The 24,642-nt window shown below is 37.2% G+C and overlaps 1 protein-coding gene across 3 annotated transcripts; it reads right to left on the reverse strand.

Moving 5' to 3' along the window:
* On the reverse strand, nucleotides 1-24,114 carry LOC133883085 (CSC1-like protein At4g02900). Of its 3 annotated transcripts, none has more exons than XM_062322285.1 (11): nucleotides 23,804-24,114; nucleotides 23,240-23,395; nucleotides 22,106-22,241; nucleotides 8,056-8,157; nucleotides 7,834-7,953; nucleotides 7,051-7,131; nucleotides 4,862-5,202; nucleotides 4,096-4,341; nucleotides 3,178-3,502; nucleotides 2,212-2,448; nucleotides 1-371 (listed from the first exon to the last, which is right to left on the reverse strand). In XM_062322285.1, exons 1-11 carry the CDS (start codon nucleotides 24,112-24,114, stop codon nucleotides 144-146), a joined length of 2,283 nt encoding a protein of 760 aa, XP_062178269.1. In that variant the 3' UTR covers nucleotides 1-143. The 3 variants fall into 3 exon arrangements, with proteins under 3 accessions (XP_062178269.1, XP_062178271.1, XP_062178270.1); XM_062322287.1 differs by having other exon boundaries at nucleotides 2,212-2,427; nucleotides 4,862-5,198; nucleotides 7,047-7,131; XM_062322286.1 differs by having other exon boundaries at nucleotides 4,862-5,198; nucleotides 7,047-7,131.
* Between the last annotated feature and the right edge of the window lie 528 nt (nucleotides 24,115-24,642).

A 24,642-nucleotide genomic window follows, 5' to 3' on the forward strand; every position in this document is an offset into this window, starting at 1 on the left:
GAAGGAAATGTAATCTCATCACTTTATGAGCATCCATGAGGGAAGAATATTAGAATCATTGTGCATCTACATGAGTCAACATGACTTGTAGGAAAACAAAGAATCAACATTGGGAGTGGAATGACTACATGAAATCCTTCCTATCATCTCAAAACACCAGCTTCAGGACTGACATCAGAACCATGTTTACTACCATGCTGAGAATTCCTCTTTGTAGGAACAAGTGGATTGTTCTCTTCCTCATCGACGGCTACTAGTCTGTCCAACTCATCGCCCTTGAAGACTGGGTGTATGTAAGCATCCTGAAGATAGGCTTTCAGGTTCAGGTTTGGTTCAGTTGCCCGTTCAAGTGTATCCTTCACCATTGCATCCTGTCATCAAATGTCATATAAAATCTTTTAAAAGAATTATGACCAAGGAAAAACAATAACAAGAGTCGGCTTCCTGTCCATTGTTCCCCAGTAGCTCATAATATGGTGGTTGGCTGTTTTAACTTGTTTATCAGCTTCACTTTAGGGAAGCTTTCTAAGGACACCATTGGCAACCCCCATCTGGTGTATTAGGCTAAATGGCATTCAAAAGAAATCGGGAAAATTGCTAAATTGGTTCCTAGTAGTTGTTGTTTGACCTTATAACAAATAAATCTATGTGATTTCAAAATGAACTTGTAAATCCTTGTATAGTATGCCTTTGAAACAAAATGATCCCTCTATATGAATTCCGGTCATTTTTCCGACATAATATTTATGAAATTACAAATTAAAAAAAAAAGAAAAAAAAGGAAAAAAAAGAATAAAAATTGGTTTGGGGTTGGGATGGTTGGCCACCCGCAGAGGTCTATTCTGAGGGTGGTCTAACCTCGCTAAAAAGCCATTTGGGGTGGTTCAGCCACCCTCTCTGGTCAATTTTAGAAGTGACCAAACCATCCCCCATAATCATCTAGGGCGGCCACCTTAGAGGCTAGTTTTAAGGGTGATAGAACCACCCCAAAGGCTTTTGGGGGTGGTTTAGCCATACCTTCTCATCGATTATAGGGATGTGTGAAACTACTCTCATGGATATAGGGGTGGTTCAGACACCACATCGGTTGGTTCGGGGTGGCCGACCACCTTCAGAACCAAACCATAACTTAGGGTTGTTCGGCGCCCCCCATCGATCGATTTTAAGAGTGGTTGAACCACTTCCATACCAAACTGGCCGAATCACCCTCAAAAGGCTCTTAGAGGTTGTTGACCACCACCAGAACTGGCTAGAGAGGGTGGCCGGCCACCCCAAAGGGCCTATGGGGGTGGATCGGTCACCCCTAAACCAATTTTTATATATATATATATATATTTTTTTTTTTCATAAAGACCTCGTCATAAAAATAACTGAAATTTGAATATTGGGATCATTTTTTTACGGAAGCACACCACATGGATTTACAAGTTCATTTTGAAACCACATGGATTTATTTGTTATAAGGTCTGTCTACATGGACGAATTTAGCAATTTTCCCTAAGAAATATAACGAGTTTGGAACTCAGGCTACTCCTATTTAGTCTTGAATTGAAATACGAAGAATGTGATATGTGAATATAGGTGCTCCTATGTAGAATGTTGAGTTTTATGTCCATGTCTCTTGATGTTTAAGTTTTTTTGAGTTGGGTTAATTTGTGACGGTTATACCAAGTGAGATTGTCTAAGAAGCTGTATAGCATAAATACTCTTGTGCTTAAGAATTTGTGTTTTATGTCAGTAGTGTATGGAGTCTTTTAAGGGTAGGAGGTCGAACCATGTGGCAATCTTCCATATGTACTCGGTGTTATCAAATGAAGTGGAGAAGTTTGGAATCAAAACCAGTTAGTAGGAGGATTGGGCTTTCCCTCAATGCAAGTATATTTTCCATAACAGGTCCTAACAAGAAAAGGCATATAAGAAAATTCCTGCTTTGATCTTAGTCTCCATTTTAATCAAAATCAGAAGTAAGGATTGTCCTTTATGCAAAGACAATAACTCAAAGAAACCAGAATGAAGCTGCTCCACAACCGCAGGATATGTCAGTGATATCGTCAAAAACTCAAAAAAGGTTTATTTTTGCCATACTCTTATGATTTCACTATTCTCATAAAGATGAAGACAAATGCTCAATGCAACTCAGGCCATTATAACATAATTTTTGCAAAATACATAACATATAAAACAGTCATACTTAAATGTGTTTGCACTAACCTGTAATGGAAATTTTACAAAAGCAGATTCGAAACGTCCCTTGCAGAATTTATGAAACCAGATTGTCATAATTGGTTGTGCAATGAGCCATGGTGTTGTTGATTTATCAGCACCTGTCGCACTTAACAATCCCATATGGATAATTTGAGCTATAATCAAGCCAATAAGTATGCGAAGATGCACATCTGGCCAAAATGCTGCCCCACTTTCATATTTCTGGTCATACACATTGATAATCTTGCAGAAAGGACAAAAAAAAAGAAAAAAAAAGGCCATGAGACCATTGGATAATGAGGTTTCCACAATCTGAAAATTGAAGGGTAAAAATTATGAATACTAAAGTAAATTCATGGCATTGAACAAAGCTCAACCTTCTGACTGTAATTTAAGTGGTGATAACACAGGAAATTTACGTCCTTGAATTTTTACGAACAAAACATTAGATGTCCTAAAAGAACAGGCATATTACATGATACCCGTAGTAGTATAAGGAAAATAGCTGGAGAACAAATTCCATCATAATTTCAGGCATGAAGGTGGTGAAGACGAGTTGAGGCTTAGTAGGAACATGTTACAGCTAAGTTGTCAGCTATGTGTATCACAGAGTTATAGGTGCACCTATCATTCCACCCACACATAGGGAGCCACAGCATTTTCTATAAAAGTAGTGATAAAACTCATAATAGAAAAAAGCATTATTCTATTAGGTAGTGTCATTGGTGAAAAGATGACTAAACTAATAGAAATTTATGTTATAGCTCGTGCCAGCAAGAGATGCATGTCAGTAGCCAGGGGTTAAGTGAAACCAACATAAATTCTTGACAGTGAACTATTCACATTAGCTATCAATACACATTCATTTGATTCATTATCTCTTTGCATTTCTCCACAGACCACCTCCTACTTATGTCTTTATACACACATGTTAAAACATTTGATGATAGCCAATTATAGTCATTGATGTACCTGATGACGGAAGACCATAAAGGAAAAAGCAAAGAAGGCAACTATGAAAGGAAGAAGTACGGGTGTGACTACTGAATACACAAGCCCCAGCAAGAAATAAAACTGTATCCGAGGTTCAGATGTAGCAAAGTCCAAGCAACCAGGATCCATTGCCTGCTCCCTATCTTGATCAGTCTTAACCAAGAATGTGTTCTTTATGTGGAACATAACTAATGGAACCAATCTGAGGATCTCTGCAGCAATTCCAGACCAGCCATCAACCATTATATATGTGATGAAGAACGTTGCTTTCATTGGGATGGACATACCAATGGTTTTGGGGAAACTGCAAGAGCAGCAGAATCTTCGACCTTAGATTCTCTAGGAGTCCAGTAGGAAAATATGTAATGATATGGAATAAGACAAGAAACACCAGAAAGAAGCCCAGCGCTTCAAAATGCAAGTATAATGTACTAGTATTCTAAGTTAAAATTTTGTTGTAATTAACCCATCATATCATAAATATCTCCAGAGATTAATATTGTGAAGGCAAACATTCTCTGCAGTTTACACAGAAAAAAAAAGAAGTAAAGATTTCAAAAAACATAGATATAAAATCTCAGCGCAAATAAATCATCTTAAAGTTACTAGTCTTGAATTTAGAACCATGGAAAAGTACATTGATAACTTCATATATAACCTTGAATTTAAGCATATGAGTTCAAGGTACAGAAAGATTAGTTTCTCTGAAAAAGTTGCACATGGAGACTGAGGTTTGAGGAACTTCTTTACAAAAAATGTTGATCTCAGCTATGCTCCATTCAGATTTTGTGTACCCAATTTTTTTTTTTTTTTAATATTCTCTGTTTTACTGTTAAGCTAACTGGAAAGAGTAACATATACTTGATATTAGACCATCTTTACAAGGGAGCAACATACTCTCCTGTGGGTGCCTCAATAAACTGCTTAAGCTGCTGAAGCGCTGTTCCAGCAATAACGCTTCCAAGAAACACATTAACAAGTATGAATAGATGAAATTTTGAAGCTGATCTCTTCTCCAAGGATGAGAGCGATATAAAACCTTCTATTTTGGACATAGTCATAAGAATTGTTGGAAGTAATATAAGAAATATCTTTAATGCAATGCCGGGGAGAAATCCTTGGATAAAAGACTTGACAACATCCCTGCAACAAAGATTTCAAACATTTGAAGCTTTAGCTTATTTTCAATACCCACCATCTGAAAGTTTGAAATGGCTTTTCCACTTAATAATAACGTGATAAGAGGAAGGTAAAAGACACTGTACATTTTTTGAAATAATTCAGCGTACAACTAAGGATAAACAGTATAGACATTGCAATCACTAGATTATATGCACTTTCTCCTTGTTAATTTTCTGCTTCATTCTTATTCTTATATTAAGGAAGCCAGTTCAAACAAGTGCCAGGGCATGAATTTGCCAACACTGTTAACTTTGCAGCTGCGGTATACTTCCTAATATTAATATAATTCTAATATTATGACTCTTTAGCTTGGTAAACTAACAATGTTTAATGATACAACTCAGAGAAAATACCACCATAAAAGCTACTAGGTTCAGATTGCAGTATAGCATCTAAATACCTTGCTTCAGTTAATTCAAGAATAAAATCGATTTGACATACTGAAATAATGGATTAAATAGTAGAATAAAAAGGCACTTACTTTTCTATTAGTGGCTTCAAGAAAGGAAGAACCTTCTCAATGCCGTCAATGTTGGCCAGAGATTGAACAAACGCCATTGGTATCATGTAGAAAAAAGTAAGGAAAAATAGAGCTACAGCCATGAGCAATCTTCGAATAGTGAGTTCGACATATGGAATTGCAAGATTGTCCCAATAGACATCACGTGGCTCTGGAGCCCATTCGGTCAACCATATTGTAGGGTTACTTGATTGCTGAGTTTGAGCACAGACTGCTGCTCCCCATCGGGTTTTGAATGAAACGAATGCTGCAGGAACTATAGCCTCGGAATCACTAATTACCCTATCTCTTTCTGCATCTTCCTGGATGAAGTAACGTTATTAAACATCTAGAGTAGACAAAAGAAGACACTATTACCAATTAGTTTCTTGCTTTAAAAAGAAAAAAAAAAAATTGAGAGGCATTATTATGAGCAATGCATTGGCTTAAATCCACGATAATATAATACTTAATCATAGAACATGCTATAATATCACTATATCTGAATAAAATGTCCGGGGTATTAAGAAGGCATTATATAACCTGAGGAAGTCTTACTCTTCCATTAAAGAAAAACTAAAAACTTAAACCTGCATTAACAGGGACAGTATTCCAACATTCTTAACCCCCTATCCCTCCCCCCCACCATAACAAAGAAGAGAAATAAAGTAGTTGCAAACTAATAAGCACCTAATTTTCATTACAGACAGAACAGTTTATAATAAGGGTAAATGTATGATAAATCCCTGAGTCAACACACGATTTGAAATCACTCCCTTACTTTTTAAAAATCAACTTTCACTCCTTAAGTTTTTCGCAGAATTAAAATAACTCATTCCATGACTTTTCCTTCGAAATTTTTGACATTCGTTAGTGCCACGTCACCTTAAAATAATATATTTTTAGTGTTTTATTAATTAAAATAAAACACAATGGAGCAATTAAAAAAGAAAAGAAAAGAAGAGTCAATGCGCTTGACAAGATCTCCTTCTTTAATAGCAGTATCACTAAGACAAGATCCCAGGTTTCATTCTTTTGAAGAGCATCGCTGTTTTTCTAGCATAGCTCCTTTTCAATTCTCATCAGATTTGGCTATATAGTAAGAAAAGAGTTAGCTGCCCGTGGAAGATTTTTATATGAGGGTTCAGATCAATGTTTGTGGTTGGCCTTCTAGAAGCTTCAGAGACAGAAGCGACTAGTCGCTTCCCGAATGCCTCTTTGCTTTAGTATAGTCTAGTATTTCCAATGCCTCCTAAACATTGCAATCCATAGGACACATGAACTGCCTATAGTCCTATCAAATCATTAGAATTGTTCTCATAAACTGGTAAGGAATGTGGGATCAGATAGCATCACTATTTTTTATTGGTGCTGGTTCTACCAAGCAATTTCTGGCCGTCACCAGAACTGCTTAGTGAAGGTGATCTTTTATCACAATTTCAAGATAGATGAGTTCGACACAACTAATCTGAAACCTAAACTATTTGGGATCGGCTACTTTTTTTTATTCCCAAGTTGAACTGTAAGTTGTTGTTTATTGGTGGAATCATAAATCTATTAATCAAATCATGTCAGCTCAGGTTCTGTCTTCTAGTTCTCAATCGGTGCTACCACCGACTTCCTATCATCAAATAATTTCTAATCATGTCCTTTCTGGTCTAGCCCCAATCTAGCATGAAACCATAATTAAAATCAAAAGGGTCCATGTTATATAGTAGGATCACCACAAATGGCGTTAAAAACTCTTACATGTTTTCTTCTTCCACCAAACTACTAAGACAACTGTTTAGTCCATGTTGTCATATCCCATCTTTTATTTTATAATGATAAACATACTTGCTGAATTTCAAACAAATATGAATAAAGGCTGGACTGTTTACCACCAACACAGAAAAAGCAGCAGACAGTTAACCATGTAAAACCCACCGCATAACAGAGAATGAGATGGCAAACTGAAGGACCTACTTGGAACTGCAACCTCCTTTGCTATATGCTTGCAGACATGGCCATAGTAACAATAATAATTTAATTATGAAGAATAAAGTAATGATAGCAAAGTCAGAAGCTTAAAGAAATAGTGCACTGAATGATAGAATCTTAAAATGGGAAAATAGAAAAAGGATCTAGAAAGATGACACTGAAACACGTGCTAGCAAAAAATCAAGACTTACTTCTTCATTCAACCTCCCAATCTCAGCAGTGTAGTAGTCAATTGCATCTACTCTACTCCCCCAAAGTCCCCAAAAGCCTGTCTATATGTAATGGAATATGAGATGAAATCAAGAGTTCTCAATCACGATGAAATATTAGATAATTTTCATTTGGGTAAATTACACTTTGCTGCCCGAAACTGCCACCGCAATTGCATTAACACCTCTAAATTACAGCTCGGACCTATAAACTATCAAAATATTTGGCATTCTTGTATCAAATTTGGCCGTTATTTTGGATGTAAAAGTCACATCTAACTAGCATGTACACCCAAGACATTTCAGAGTGACTAATTTGCCCCTATTCTATAAGGAAACACAGTTTAAATAATAGTGATAAAAAAAGGCATGACCACGCAAAATAGGGTGGAGGCCGCGAGGCCACTTCCATCTGAACATCCCATAAATTTTTTTTTTTTTTTTTTTTTTTTTTTTTTTTTTTTTTTCACACAAAATGAAGGCAAATTAGTCACTCTGAAATGTGTCAGATGCACATGCTAGTCGCGTATGACATCTTCCATCTAAAATAACAACCAAATTTGACACATGGGACAACATGAAATATTTTGGTATTTTATAGGTCTGAGTTGTCGTAGTTTAAAGGTGTTAAGTACAATTGGGGCGGTAGTTTAGGGGGACAAAGTGTAATTTACCCTTTTCATTTATACAAGTAAAATGGAGGTCTCAATTAGAAAGCCATATAGATTCTGCACGAAAACAAGTAAACCATGTGGAGAAAAGTACCTTTGTAGTTGGCTTCTTCAAAAGATTTCTCTCATATTTATTTTGGTAATAGACAAGCCAGTTTTGAAAGCTCTTCTTCTTTGCAACCAATTTTGCAAGCTTAACTGCATTGTATACAACCTACAAAACTTAAAAGACATGATGCTTCATGAGCAGACTATATGCTACTTCCTTCATCAGTCAAAACTATGATAATTAACAGAACTTGGTAAAGTTACACACTTGATGTGTCAGATAATGATCAGGATGATTTACACAAAAGAAATGTTCAATGTGCTCACTGACTGGTTCATCTGGATCTGGGGGAACATTTCTCACAAGAACCTGCAAATGGACTTAAGAGTCAATATTATAAAATGCTGGCTAAAATCAAAATCATAAATAAGAAAATGCTAATGGGAAAAACAAATGGATAACCATACTTGTATGCATTTTGCTTCGGACATATTTAGTTAGTTGCAAGAATATTTCCTCCAGAAGTGCAATTTTTATGCAATAAGCAACTTAAAACAACATTGGGTTAAAGAAAATACCAGTAAGAAAATCAAAGAAACATAGCTCTACGCTGAGACAGCAGACTAATAAACTCTATATATTTTACAACCTAAAACAAATGTAGGAGCATCTTTGTCACCAATAAAAAACTTGGTGGTCAGCTGCAATAGTAATGACACTCAGACAGTAATACTAAAGTTGATGGTAGAAATTGCAATAGAAAAAGAAGAAATTAAGATTGCATGACATAGTTGCAAAATGTATGGTCTAACATAACTAAATCAAGGGCGACATCCTTCTAGCAATGAGCGAATTTGTGTGCTTGCATATGAGAGAGAGAGAGAGAGAGAGAGAGTTACATGAGTGTCTGTAAGAATTACGTGAAATTAAAATTTTTGAATGAACTGTTGAATTAAAATCAGAAAAAATAAGATAAAAATCTTTGGCCACATATATGGAGTAATATGCCAAACTTGCAGAAAATGAGATCTGGAACTAGAAAAATAATGGAATTTTTTTCTCTTTAAGTATTTAGTAGCATAATTAGTAGTCATTTGAGATTATGGGAAATTTGGTAAGATTCACTGAATAGTTTTAAGAAAGTAGTAATATCCAAATTGAAAGAGAGACAAAAAGATACAGCAAAGTAGAAAAAACCCACTGCTTTGCAGATGTTAAATAGCATGGCATTAGTTGATATGACTTCATTGTTCACAAGTGGCCGCGAAACTCTTTGTTAAAATGTTTATGACCTATAAACTTCTAAGTTTCTGAAATAGATCAACATGAATAAGTCCCATGATAGCAGGGGTGGAACTAGAATGTTATGTGGTGGGGGGCAAAACTAAAAAAAAAAAAAAAAAAAAAGACTTTGAGGGGTAAAAAATTAATTTGGAGGATCTATTGTTGAAAAGAAAGACGGAAAAATGGGAGAGGAAAGACGAGAAAATTATTCCCGATGATTGCTTCGTATACTTACACGAGTTTAAATAGAAAATTTTACAACCTATGATGGAAAATACACTTGCTACGTATTACAATAATAGGGATCAAATAAACGCATATCGTAACTTTCCTTCCCTTCCTCAACACGTTTTCTTATTCAGCACTTCTCTTCCTCAATACATAATTTTCCTTTCTCAGCTGTAAGTTTTCTTCTTCAACACTCCCTCTTAAGCTAAGGAAAAGACGTCTCGCATGCTCAGCTTGCATAATGTTGAATGAAGAATGCTATTGGGCACTCATTTTTGTCAAAATATCCGCAAAAATATCCGCAAGTGATTCCCTGGTCTTCACAGAAGGTGTACAAATCAATCATGCATGTGGTTTTTCCTTGGTAAGTGTCTATCAATTGCAATGTGTTTAAATAGATCATGTTGAATGGGATTATGAGCAAATATTAATGGCAGCCTTATTGTCGCAATATAATCTCATTGAATCCTTGTAATCATATCTGAGTTCTTTCAACAGAATCTTCAACCATAATAATCAAGTATCTCGTTGGCCATGGCTCGAAATTCAGCTTCCGCACTAGATCTAGGAACCACTAATTGTTTCTTGCTATGTTAGGTAACTAGATTTCCTTCCACAAAAGTGCAATATCCTAAAGTAGATCTTCGATCTATGATTGACTCTGCCCAATCACCATCTGTATAAGCTTCTATTTTCATATGATCATGTTTGGCAAACAACAACCCTGTACTCGGTGAAGACTTCAAATATCGAAGTATTTGGTAAGCCACTTCCATATGAGATTTCCGGGGTGAGTACATAAACTGGCTCACTATACTGAATACATAGGCAATATCTGAATGAGTGTGAGACAAATATATTAATCTACCAACTAATCTTTGATACCTACCTTTATCAACTAGAGAACTTTCATGACTCTCCCCTAACTTCTTGTTTTCCTCTACTAGGTTGTTAACTGCCATGCATCCAAGCATCCATGTTTCCTTGAGTAGATCAAGTACATATTTTCGTCAAGAGACGAATATCCCATGTCTTGATCTAGCTACTTCGATGCCAAGAAAACATTTAAGACTTAAGTCATTGATTTCAAATTCATGGGCGAGATATTTTCTTAACTTTTGTATTTCTTCAGTATCATTCCCGGTCAAAATTATGTCATCCACATACACAATTAAGGCAGTTACCTTCCCTTGTAAAGACCGTTTGATCAGCTTGGCTCTGGTTGTAGTTACACTTTTGCATAACTTGAGTAAATCTTTCAAACTACGCCCTAGGAGATTGCTTTAATCCATTTAGTGCCTTTTTCAATTTACACACTTCACCATTCACTGAAGACTCATGAAGTCCAGGAGGAATCTCCATGTATACCTCTTCCTCTAGGTCTCCATGAAGGAATGTGTTCTTTACATCAAATTGTTGGAATGACCAATCTAAGTTTGCTGCCAATGAAAGCAATATCTTGATAGGTTTCATCTTTGTCACTAGAGCAAATGTCCCCTCATAGTCTATCCCATAAATCTGTGTGAAGCATCTTGCAACCAATCTAGCCTTGTATCTTTCGACTAAACCATCAGCTTTATTTTTTTTTACTGTAAACACCCATTTGCATCTTACCGCCTTCTTTCCTTCAAGTAACTCAACTAGGTCCCATGTCTTATTTTTCTAAGAAGCTTTCATCTCTTCCTGCATTGCTTCCTTCCACTTTGGGTCCCCAAGTGCCTCTTGGACACTTTGGGGAATAAACACAAATGACAATTTTGAAAGAAAAACACGATAGGGTAATGAAAGATTATTATAAGGCACAAAATTGGATATGGAGTGTTGAGTACAAGATCTGATTCCTTTACGTTGGGCAATCGAAATATCAATATCATAAACTGTAGGTATAAATGTGTCCAAACAACGTAGGTAGATAATCTATCATTTTGGGTAAAGGATCTACTGATGATTTCTCTCTTCCACATGTCTCCCCTTAAAGAGAAATCTCAGGAGAAGAAAAATAGGGTTGGGACTATAAAAAAGTGACATCCATAGAAACAAAACGTTTTCGCTTAGGAGGATGATAACACCGATAGCCCTTTTGAGTTGGTGAATACCCTAAGAATATACACTTAAGACCTCTAGGATCCAATTTACCAAGGGAGGAAATAGGAAGATGGATAAAGCAAACACAACCAAAAACTCGGGGAGGAACAACAAAGAATGATAAAGACAAGGACAAAAACAAAACGTCAATGAGTGTCTTAAATTTCAGGACACGTGATGGCATTCGATTAATGAGATATGCCACAATAAGTTATACATCACCCTAGTAGAACTTAGGAACATGCATGGAAGTCAATAATGTTTGGTTTACCTTTAAGAGACGACTTTTCTTTTGCTCAACAACACCATTCTGTTGTGGGATAGGAGCGCTGTTAGCAGAATTGACAGCTGGATATGTGTTGGCCTGGTCTATTAAGGCAGCATATATCTTCTACCTTATTTAGTCTAGCTATATATAGAAGAGTATATTGTATATAGGCATATATTTGATAGGCGTTTATTCTTACCTTGATAGTTCGATGTAATGGCTGATTTTTAGCCTCGTAATTAGCTCCATAGTTTCTATATAAAGTGAGCAACTCTCACAAGGAGAGAGATTCAGAACAAAACCCTTTTTGACATGGTATCAGAGCCCTAGATTATTTTTCGTGGTTTTCTCTAGGCTTGGGTGAGTTCTTGGTTTTTTGGTAATTTTTTTTTAGGTTTGCTTGGTGGCTGTCGGGTGGAGTATCTCTAGTTGTGACAAATTCTTGGTTTTTCATTGCTTGGTGGCTGTTGGGTGGAGTATTTCTGGTTGTGACGATTTCTTGGTGGCTGTAGACAGATTCTGGAGGGGAATTTCCGGTGAATCAGGTTTATTCTTTCTGATTATAATTTTGTCGCAATTCTGCTTTGGGTGTGTGGCTGTCGAAATTTTCTTTTGAATCTGTCGCAATTCTTGTTCCTGTGACTATAATTTTTTGTCGCAATTCTGGTTTGGGTGTGTAACTATTGGCAATTCTAGTTTGGGTGTGTGACTATCGATATTTTTTTCTAGTGTTGTTGGGCTGTCGCACTTCTCGTTCTAGTAACTGTTGTGATTTCTTTGCTCTATCAATTTTTATTTTTATTTTTTTTGGTGGTTATTATGTCAGGAGAAAATTCTTTTGTTCGCTTTAATGGCAAGAACTACGCCAGTTGGGAATTCCAGTTCAGGATGTTTGTGAAAGGGAAGGAGTTATGGGGTCATTTGGGTGGGTCTTCTAAGGCTGCAATTGATCCCAAGGAACTTAGTTCATGGGAAGGCAGGGATGCCAAAATTGATTCCTGGCTACTCAGCTTAGTTGAACCTCATATGGTCAACAATCTTCGTGGGTTCACTACTGTTAAGACGATGTGGGATTACCTTCGGCGAATTTATTATCAAGATAATTCTGCCAAAAAGTTTCAATTGGAGTTAGACATCGAAAACTATTGCTAGGGGAAACTCTCTATTGAGCAATTTTATTTTGGTTTTCTTAATTTATGGAGTGATTATTCTGGGTTGGTGCATTCTCAGGTTCCCAAAGAAGCTTTAGCAGCACTACAAGCAGTTCACTCTGAGAGCCAGCGGGATCAATTCTTGATGAAGCTCCGACCCTGTTTGAAAGTGCAAAAGTTGGACTAATCAATCGCACACCGGTCCCATCTTTGGAGGTTTGCTTGGGTAAACTCTTGTGTGAAGAACAGCGTCTCGCCTCACAACTTAGCCTTGCTCAAGACGGTGGTGGTTCTGAGATGGTTAATGTGGCCTACGCTGCTCAAGGTAGAGGACGATCTAGATCTCCGCCACAGTGTTATAGTTGCAAGGAAATTGGGCACATTGCAGCAAGAAGTTTTGCAATTATTACAAAAAGGAGGGTCATATCATTAAGGATTGTTGTGTACACCCTCAGAATCGATCCACTCCTGCTTTTCATATTGTTGTTCAGTCCACTTTTGTGCCTACATCTTCCGCTCAGCATGTTGTTCCGGGTTCTTCTTCCAACATTACTCTCGAGCAGGTTCAACAGATGATTATTTTCGCCCTTTCTGCTTTTAGTCTCCAAGGTAAGAAACATCTCCTTCTCCTTGGTTAATTGACTCTGTGGCTTCCAATCACATGACTGGCAGTCCGGCAGCTTTACATGATGTTCATAAGTATGATGGTGAGCAGATTCAGATCGCCGATGGCAGTACTCTTCCTATTATTGTGGTTGGAAATCTGGGGTCTTCCTTGACTAATGTTTTCGTATCTCTTGATTTATCTGTCAATCTATTTCTGTTGGACAATTAGTAGGAGAAAATTGTTCTCTTCATTTTGATCGTTCTAGTTGTCGTGTGCAAGATCAAGCGTCGGGACAGGAGATAGCGAAGGGGCCTAAAGTGGGACGTCTTTTTCCTCTTCAGTTTTCATTCCTTGTTCAATTTATGTTGGTTGTTCTGCTATTGCTAATAATAATAGCCATTTTAGGCATAAGAAATTGGGTCATCCCAACTCTGTAATTTTGATCCATCTTATGAAACATGGTTATTTGAGTAATACAAATGAGTTTTCTTCCTTGTCTTTTGATTGTGCTCCTTGTAAACTTGGAAAAAGCAAATCTTTACCTTTTTCCTTTGTAGGGTAGTCGTGCTTCTACATGTTTTGAAATTATTCATTCTAATGTTTGGGTTATGAGTCCTGTTCTTTCTCATGCTCAATATAGGTATTTTGTGACATTTATTGACAATTACAGTCGTTTTACATGGGTCTATTTTCTTCGTTCTAAAGCTAATGTGTTTTCAACCTTCTAAACTTTTGTTGCCTATGTAGAAATCCAATTTTCTACTCGTGTTAAGATCTTATGCTCAGATTCTAGGGGAGAATACATGTCTCATGCTTTTCAATCTTTTCTCCAATAGAAGGGTATTCTCTCTCAACGTTCGTGCCCTTACACCCCTCAACAGAATGGTGTCACTAAGCGTAAGAATATACGTCTTTTAGATGTTGTTCGTACATTGATGCTTGAATCTTCCATCCCTCCTAGATTTTGGGTAGAAGCATTATCTACGGTTGTATATTTGATTAATTGTCTTCCTTCTCCTACCTTGCATCTTGATTCTCCATATTCTCGTTTATTTGGTGTTCCTCCTGATTATAATTCTCTGCATGTTTTTGGTTGCAATTGTTTTGTTCACTTACCTCCCATTGAACGTCACAAACTTGCTGCTCAATCTGTTCAGTGTGCTTTTCTTGGCTATAGTAACTCTCATAAAGGGTTTGTGTGTTATGATTCGGATGCTAACAAGCTTCTTATTTCTTGCAATGTGATTTTTTTTTTTTATAAAAATCAATATTTCTTTCCGTCTCGTACTAATCCTGTTTCTTCCTCTATTTCGCTTCCTCCTTTTGATGATGTGTCTAATACTCCTCGTTTTAAGCCAGGTATTGTATATCAGCGACGTCGCCCACTGCCTCTTCCTTCCTCTAAACCGCCACTTGATCCTGTCTTGCATGAGCCCCGCCGGTCTACTAGGGTTTCCCGGCCCCCGGATTGGTATGGTTTTTCTTTTTCCGCTCTTCAGGCTACTCTTGATACTACTTCTGTGCCTAAGTCTTATTCTCAAGCTTCTACTCAAGAGTGTTGGTGCCAAGCTATGCAAGACGAACTTCAAGATCGTTAGGACAATCACACTTGGGACATCGTCCATTGTCCTGCTGGAGTTAAGCTTATTGGGTGCAAATGGGTCTACACTATCAAGCTACGTGCTGATGGCTCTATTGAAAGACATAAAGCTCATCTGATGGCACTCGGGAATTGGCTGGAGTATGGGCTTGATTATGAGGAAACATTCGCTCCTATGGCCAAAATGACTACTGTCCGCACTGTTATGGCCATTGCTATTTCGAAAGGATGGTCGCTTCGCCAGATGGATGTGAGGAATGCATTTTTACATGGTGATCTGAGGGAAGAAATATTTATGTCTCCTCCTAGCTTGTTTCCTTCATCTTTTGTTAAGGTTTGTCGCTTGAAGTGGTCTCTGTATGGTTTGAAGCAGGCACCGCGAGCATGGGAAGTTTCGTACTACTCTACTGGATTTCACTTTTACTTAGAGTCAGTATGACTCATCTCTCTTCTTTCGCAAGACAGCCCTTGGGATCGTTATACTTTTTGTGTATGTCGATGATATTGTGATTACTGGATTTGATCTCCTATTAATTGAGCAGCTCCAACAGCGCCTCAAATCTCCGTTTCATATGAAAGATCTTGGTCCATTGCAGTATTTTCTTGGACTTGAGGTTCAACATTGTTCGAAAGGCAAGCTCTTACATCAGCATAAGTATACTCAAGAACTGCTTTCTTTAGCAAGCCTTTAAGATGGTAATTCGGTTCTTACACCTATGGAGGTCAATTTGAAGCTACATCAGGCGGGTGGTGATACCTTATCTGATCCTTCGATGTATCAGCAGCTGGTGGGCAGTTTGAATTATTTGACCATTACTCGACCTGATATCTCATTTGTCATCCAGCAGGTCAATCAGTTTATACAGGCTCTGTGCCAAACACATTTTGCCGCTATTCGTTGTCTTCTTCGATATCTCAAAGGGACATCTGGTCGCGGCTTGTTTTTTCCTTCAGGGACTTCTTAATAGTTGGAGGGTTTTAGTGATGGCGGCTGGGTTGGTTGTGTGGATACTTGTCATTCTGTTACGGGTTGGTGTATGTTTCTTGGCAATGCTCTCATTTCTTGGAAGAGTAAGAAGTAGGCTCGTGTCTCGAAGTCAACCACCGAGTTTGAATATCGGTCTATGTCGTCTGCTTGTTCTGAAATTGTATGGCTTCAAGGGTTGTTAGGCGAACTTAGTGTTCCGCATCTTACTCCTACTCCTCTTCATGTTGATAATAGCAGTGCTATTCAGATTGTTGTGAATCCCGTTTTTCATGAGCGCACCAAACATATTGAAGTAGATTGTCATTCCATTCGTAAAGCTTTTGCGATTACTCTTCCATACATTTCCACTAAATACCAAACCGCTGATGTCTTCACCAAGGCTCTCTCTTGTCTTGACCATCAGTTCCTGATTGACAAATTGACGCTTCTCGATCACCAAACATCAATTTCAGGGGGATGTTAGCAGAATTGACAGCTGGATATGTGTTGGCCTAGTCTATTAAGGCCGCATATATATTCTACCTTATTTAGTCTAGCTATATATATAAGAGTATATTGTACATAGGCATATATTTGATAGGAGTATATTCTTACCTTGATAGTCTGATGTAATGACTAATTTTCAGCCTTGTAATTAGCCCGACCGTTTCTATATAAAGTGAGCAACTCTCACAAGGAGAGATTCAGAACAAAACCCTTTTTGACAAGCACAAGTTGTTTGATGTATGATATTGTTCTCCCTAAGGTATGATTGTAGGTCACTAGAACAATATTCTCCTTCATTATTTGAACGAAGAATCTTAATGGAGGTATTGAAATGAGTGCGAATCATTTTATGGAATGTCTGAAACATGAGGAAACATCACCTTTATCCTTCAACAAGTACACCCAAGTAGTGTAAGAATAATCATCAATAAAAATAACAAACCAACGAAAACTGAAAGGGAAACAACAAGTGATGGACCCCATACACCAGAATGAACAATAGCAAATGATTCAGTACTTATATTACAATGAGCAGGAAAGGACACACGATGGTGTTTTGCCAGTTTACAAGTATCACATTGAAACTGGGAAACATTATTCTATGAAAACAAAGAAGGAAAAAGATGTAACAAAGTGAAAGAATGATGCCCCAGTCTATGATGCCAAAGCCAAATTATTGCCATGAAGTCATAAGTTTGTGTAATGTGGTAAGCATGTTTAAGCTAGCCAAGTTGCTTGACTAACAAGTCCACAAAGTAAAGACCATCCTTCAGGCTACCACTGCCAATTATCTTCCCCATGACTAGTTCATGGAAGAAATAGTAATGTGAATAAAAAATTACTCGACAATTCAAATCGTTGTAATTCGAACAATGGAGAGGAAATTATTTGCAAGATTAGGCACATGTAAAATAGAGGAAAGAGACATAGATGTAGTTACAAGGATTGCTTTGCCAAACACAGATGATAGGGATCTATCAGCAATTTTAACTTTTTCTTTGCCTGAACAAAGATGATATGAAGAAAAAAGAGATGATAAACCAGTCATATGGTCAGATGCCCCTGAATCAATTATCCAGGGGGCATCAGAATTGTCTATATTCCCAGTGGAAGTTACATTTATAGATGAAGCTAAATTACGGCCTCGTTTAATAACCCCCCTCCCCTCCCATCCCCTAGGGGGAAATTTTTTTGTTGAATGAAAGTAAAAAGTGATTGATGTAATATAAAGTAGAAAGAATTTATATGGAAAAGTGGAAAAATTTTGTATTGTAGTGGATTTTTTTATTTAAATAATAATAAAAAATTGTTGATGTGATATAAAAAGTAAAAAATGTTAAAAATGTTTTGAAGTTGATGTATTTTGGAAGATGTGAAAATAAGGGGAGGGGGTTATTAAACGGGGCCTACATGAATGTGCAAAAGAGGAGGATGCAATAGTAGGTGGTTCCGGTTGGGATGTCAGCCAATGGAGGGTTTCCAGTTCTTCCTTGCTAAGAGACCCACTGTCAGAAGTAAGAGAGCTTGAAGTAGGAGTTTGATCAATAGTTGAAGAATGATTAGCCCAATGCCAAGTACTTCCACCAACACAACCTTGTCTACCCCAAGTAAGGCGACCATGGAATTGCCAACAAGTTTCGTGAATATGGCAGTAATCACAAAACAGCTTGTCCTTCTCATCCTGAACAACATCAATTGTTTTCCACTATCATGACTGTTGGAATCACCTTTTCCCATGCGATGAGATGTGGTCACAACGGCTAGTCGTTCTTGGGAAGAAGAGTGGTGCATGCTACCTCTACGACCTTCCTCGTTCTGAACATAGGCAAATTCCTCTCGAAGAGATAGAAGAGGCTCATTTCCCAATATCTGAACTCAAACCTGATCATATTCAAAATTCAACCCTGCTAGAAATTCATAGATATGAACTTCTTCAACCATTTTCTAAATTTTCATAGCATCGGTGGCACGTGCAATCTAGAAGTTCTAGTAGTGATCTAGTTCCTGCCATAGTGCACAAAGTCGATGAAAATAGGTTGTGACAGACCACTCTCCTTAAGTCATTCCATGAATCCGACGTTTCAATTCGTAAATTTGTGCTACATTTCCCATTTTGGAATAAGTTTGGGCCACTACATCCCAAATTTCTTTAGCTGTACGGAGAAACAAGTATCCCTGACTGAGTTGTATTAAATGCAACAACCATGACATAATGGTATAATTTTCTACTTCCAATTTGTCATAAGTTGGGTCGTCTAACTTTGGTTCTTGAATTTTTCCATTCAAGTGTACCATTTTTCCTCTGCTCTTAATATACAAAAAAACAGATTGTGACCAAGCGAGGTAGTCGAGCCCATCCAATTTCACAATAGTGATCTGGAGAGTTGGATTTTCACTATGGGAGGTCCCCTAACTCTTTACCATTTTCTTGTGAATTTCTCCAGTCTAATTTGTCTCCGACATTTTTAAATTAGACATCCAAACAAAAAATTGCTCCACTACACAACTAGGCTCAACAAATTATTAAGTTAAACTATACAACACATAACAAGTAATCAAAAATAGACGCGAAAAATTGTCTTATTCCCAATGATATGCTTCATACACTTACTAGAGTTTAAATAGAAAATTCTACAACCAATTATGGAAAATACACTTATTACGTATTACAGCATTAGGAATCAAATAAACGCATAGGTGGAGGCGGAGGCCTTTGGTGGATGGAATCTCCGTTGATTCTATTTTGGAGTCTGAGGACAGTTGGTTGGAGAGAGCTTTTGAGGAGGAGGTTAGGAAGGTAGTGTCAGCTATGGTTGGAGATAAGGCGCCGAGTCTTGATTTCTTTTCTATGGCTTTCTCGTGTTGGGATGTTTTGAGGGTGGATATTATGGAGGTGCTTAGGGACTTTCATGATGGAGGCGTTTTTGAAAAGCGCCTCAATGCTTCGTTCATTCGCTTATTCCAAAAATTCCAGGTGCTATTGCTCTCAAAGATTTTCAGCCTATTAGTCTTGTTGGAGGAATTTACAAAATCATTGTTACGGTCTTAGCAAATAGATTGAAGATAGTTATGGAGAAGATAATTTCCAAATCTCAAAGCGCTTTTATCAAGGGGAGGCAAATTCTTGATCCGATCCTTATTGCCAATGAATGTCTTGATAGTAGATTAAGATCTAGGGAGCCTTGCGTCATTTATAAAATGGATCTAGAAAAAGCTTATGATGATGTAAATTGGGAGTTTCATTTGTATATGCTGAGGAGGTGTGGCTTTGGGGGAAAATGGTGCTCGTGGATAGCTCATTGTATCTCCTCTATGTGATTCTCAGTGTTGGTAAATGGCTCTCCTAATGATATTGTCAGTGGCTTTCGTGGGTTGAGACAAGGGGATCCTCTCTCACCCTTGTTGTTTGTTTTTGTGATGGAGGCTTTGAGTCAAATGATCTCTGCTGAGGTCAGTGGGGGTATGCTAGAAGGCTTCAAAGTTGGCAATGCTAATTTCTCTCATTTGCTATTTGCCGATGATACTTTGATTTTTTAAAATGTTCGTCTTTCTCAGTTGCGCTATCTTCGGTGTCTCTTTCTTCTGTTTGAAGCTGCTTTGGGCTTGATGGTTAATTTGGCTAAGCCAGATTTAATTCCTGTGGGGGCTGCAGATCAAGTGGAAAGTTTAACCGGAATCTTAGGGTGTGGGGTTGCCACTCTGCCGGTTAAGTATCTAGGTCTTCTGTTGGGGGCTTCCTATAAGTCTATTCATATATGGGATGGTTTTATCGAGAAGATTGAACAACGGTTGGCCAGCTTGAAAAGGTTTTACCTTTCCAAGGGAGGTAGAATCACCCTTATCAAGAGTACGCTCGCTAACTTACCCACGTATTTTTTTTGTCTCTATTTCCTCTCCTAGCACGTGTAGGTGCTCGCATTGAGAAGCTGCAACAAGACTTTTTATGAGGAGGGAATGGTGAAGAATTCAAATATCACTTGGTGAGTTGGTCCAAGGTTTGTACCCCAATTGCAAAGGGATGGCTAGGTATCAGGAACTTGTTGATGTTCAATCGAGCTTAGTTAAGTAAATGGTTGTGGCGTTATGGGATTGAGAGAGAAGCTAGATGGAGAATTGTGGTGGACTCCAAGTTTGGCAGTTTATGAGGAGATTGGTGCTCCTTTGAGCCTACAGGTGCCTTTGGGGTTGGGTTGAACGAACATCAGGAAAGGGTGGGAGATATCCTTAGGCTTTTCTAGATTTGAGTTGGGGGATGGGGCTATGACCAAATTTTGGCATGATCTGTGGTGTGGCAATACAGTTCTTTAGGAAGCCTTTCCTGTTTTTTTTTGGTATTGCTCGTGTGAAGGATGCCTCTATTGCGGATAATTTGGAGCGCTTGGGTGGTTCCAATCAGTGGAGCGTAAGCTTTTCTAGAGAAGCGCATGACTAGGAAGTGGATGTCTTTGCTTCATTTTTTCAGGTGTTGCACTCTGTCAGTGTAACAAGAGGTAGTGAAGATAGGTTGTGGTGGGTCTCTTCCAAAAAAGGTTTGTTTAAGGTCGGGTCTTTCTTTAGCTCTCTGGCTTGCTTTGTTGGGAGTCGATTTCCATAGAAGTGTGTGTGGCGAATTCAGGCTCCTACGAAGGCAGCTTTTTTTGCGCGGTCGGCGACCCTAGGCAAGATCCTTACTTTGGATAATCTCAAGAAGAGGCATGTTATTTTGGTGGATAGATGTTGCATATGCAAGCGAAATGAAGAATTAGTGGATCACCTTCTTCTTCATTGCGATGTGGCTTACGCTCTGTGGAGTGCTCTCTTTACTTGCTTTGGTATGTCTTAGGTTCTACGTGGGAGAGTTATTGACTTCTTTACCTGTTGGTGGACGTCTGGTAGGCCGAGGAGTATTGCGATTTGAAAGATGGTGCTGACATGCATTTTTTTGTGTTTGGAAGGAAATAAATGATAGGTGTTTCGAGGATTTGGAAAGGTTCTTGGAGGATATTTTAGCTTCATTTTTTCGTACTTTGTATCTTTAGACGGTGGCTTTTGTGTCCCCTTTGTCGCTTAGTTTTGACGATTTTCTTGTTCGTTTTTCGCTTTCTAGTTAGGTACATTCTCCTGTATACTTCTGGTGTACTTAGAGGCACTTGACGCTTTTAATAAGATTAGTTTATTACTTATAAAAAAAATAAAATAAAATAAATAATTAAGTTAAAAAAAAAAAAAAAAAAAAAAAAAAAAAAAAAAACCCATATTGTAACTTCCTTTTCCTTCCTCAACACATTTTCTTCCTCATCACTTCTCTTCTTCAATACGTAATTTTCCTTTCTCAGCCGTATGTTTTCTTCTTCAACATCTATCTCATAAATTGGGGGGGCCCTATACGTGGTTCCGCCCAAGCATGATAGGATAAAGTTTGAACTTGTGTTAAAATTTTGGCATTTCCAAGTATCTATCCATTCCAAAGAGGCTACAATATCTCTTCTATTTTTATGAATATGGCATTTCAATATATTTAAGCAATTCAATTTATCTAGTTCAAGTACTACAAGAATTTGACTTTGCCACATACACAATATGTATACAAGCCATGAAGAAACAACAAACCATAATGTAGGGAAAGTTTGTTGAAACTTACAGTGAATTGATCAGGATGACGATTTTGAGATGCCAAAAATTCCAACCTCATAGTAGCTATTATCTTGTATTCCTTGTAAAGAACATAGCATGTCCAAAATGAGAAGACATACGACATTAGCAGATGTGCCCAAAACCTGGAAAAAATAACATAAGATTCATTTGTGGAAAGTATGAACCAACACGTTCAAATTGGACTTCTTATAACAACATAGGAACATATTCGTCATTGAGAGTCAATGAGACAAACCCATACACCATAACTTTACTAAACGGACAGAATGCAGGACTAAAAAAAATTTGGATGAATAGCTATTATTATTTTTGCCTACCATTAGTGAGACATCAACACTCAAGCAGCTTCCTCCAGGGTACTAAAATTCAACATGGAAACTTAAATTTTGAACAGCTCTATGATCTTCAATCTCTGGTTAAGTTTTTCCACCAGTATAATAAGCAAGGTAGGTCAATAGACTGGCCATGGGTCAAGTGATACTATCTCAACCTTTGTAGAAAATAGCAGTCCAGAGCATGGTGAGTCCATTCAAGTTAGTGTTCATGGTGAAAACAAGATACAAACACTTTCATTCAACTTAACCATAATGAAATTATCATTTTGACCCTTCATGCTTAAAGAAAAATTATGACAATAAAGTATCCAAAACAAAAACAAATAAAAATTTACAGAAAAAGAATTTGAGAATTGTCATTCAGATTTAAAATGAGAAAAAAAAAATTAGGGAAAAGTACATTTACCACCCTCTAACTACCAAGCAATTTGCATTTAGAAAAAAAAATACAAAAAAACAAAAACAAAAAACAAAAAATCAGAAAAAAAAAAATGACAATTCAGAAAAATAAAAAGACAAATTCGGGAAAATTGATTTTTTTTTCTTTCATTTTTTTTCGTTTTTTTCTAATTCATTTATTAAGGATATTTTTGTCATTTTTTTTGTGCAAAAGGGGGACATTGCACAAATTGAAAGTTCATGGAGACATTGCAAATTGCTTGATAGTAGAAGGGGTAAATGTACTTTTCCCAAAATATTATAATCCCATGAGAAAAGGGGAAAAAAACACAACTGATCATTTAAATTATATGTATACATGCATGTCCAAGCATATCATTTCTCACCTTTTCGATCCTGTAGGAACATTGGATATTGAAAGCTTGTCGATATTGCTAAATGTAAGATTTTTAAACTGCTTTAATTCTAATGTCTTCCCAGTCCAGTTGACAGGTACCAAAACCACAAGAGCAAGTATGGTAATGGGGATAAATATTTTCAAACTGCAAAAACAAGTGTCTTCAAATTAATCGATCCATCAGGACTAAAGAAGAAGATCAATATGTAACAATGCAACCTATGTCCACTTCAAATTACTTAACCCATCAAGATTTTTTTTTTTAAAAAGAAAAAAAAAAAAAAAAAAAAAACAGACACACACACACACACACACACCAGAAACAAAGTCAGCTACTAATAGTTGATAGAGTGTTGTGTTAATTTATGTATCTCTCTATCTGTACCAGTTCCCAAAACACTTTGAAATCTTAATTATGTCTCAAATGTGGAAGCTAAGTGATAACATAATTTGGTTCTTAAGTATAATTTGTGTACTCGCTAGGATTAGGATCCCATGCACAGTGGAAAATCCATACAAGAAAATTCACTGGAAATATAACCCACAAACTCACCCAAGAAGGTAAATCCTAATATATACAGCAGAATCAAGCCCCGCGTGATCAATAAGCTCAGGTTCTGGCATCCTCAATGCGGCAGGCATCCAATTCAAAAACCTTATGTATGTTCTGAAATCCAAGTTAACAAATCTGCTTAATGGCCCATAGCGTATTGGGCTGCCTCTTATCCCCTTGAGGTACCATTTTGGGAAGTAAACTCTATCATTAATCGGTTGCAGCCGCAGCATTGCAAAAGCCACAAGAAATGCAACTGCAGACAAACTATTAATAGCAGCTGATACAGAGATATCTTCAAGGGTGGCCATTTGTTTCCTTGAAAATTATTGATCTGCTAGATTCAGAAAATATAAACAAAGGAGGAACACCTCAGTTTCTGACAACCAGGCGGCTATAATTGTGACATATATGCTACCATATACCATGCATTTGATTTTCCCTTGTAAAATTTTACTCCTCCTCAATGAGTGAGTTTAACCTGTGATAGAAAGTGTTATTATGTAAAAGTTGCTATCCTCCAGGGTATGTTACTTAAAAGACTGGCTAAATGGGAAGGAATTAGAATTTTTCACTAAATTTATGTCTTATGTCAACTTGATATTCAAATATAAAAAATTTCTAACCTTCTCATGACATAATACGCATTTCAGTGAATCCATTATACACATGCCATAATATTTTAAAGCTTACTTTGCCCACAAACTACAATCAATAACTCCAGCTTATGCTCAACATACGCCACACCATACAATGAAGGAAAAAAAAAACAGAAGAAAAAGGTGCCACATTATACAAATCAAGGAATTCTCTTTCTTTCTTTTGACTAGAACGGAAGT

This window comes from Alnus glutinosa, chromosome 12, assembly GCF_958979055.1.
Source record: "Alnus glutinosa chromosome 12, dhAlnGlut1.1, whole genome shotgun sequence".
Taxonomy (NCBI): Eukaryota; Viridiplantae; Streptophyta; class Magnoliopsida; order Fagales; family Betulaceae; genus Alnus; species Alnus glutinosa.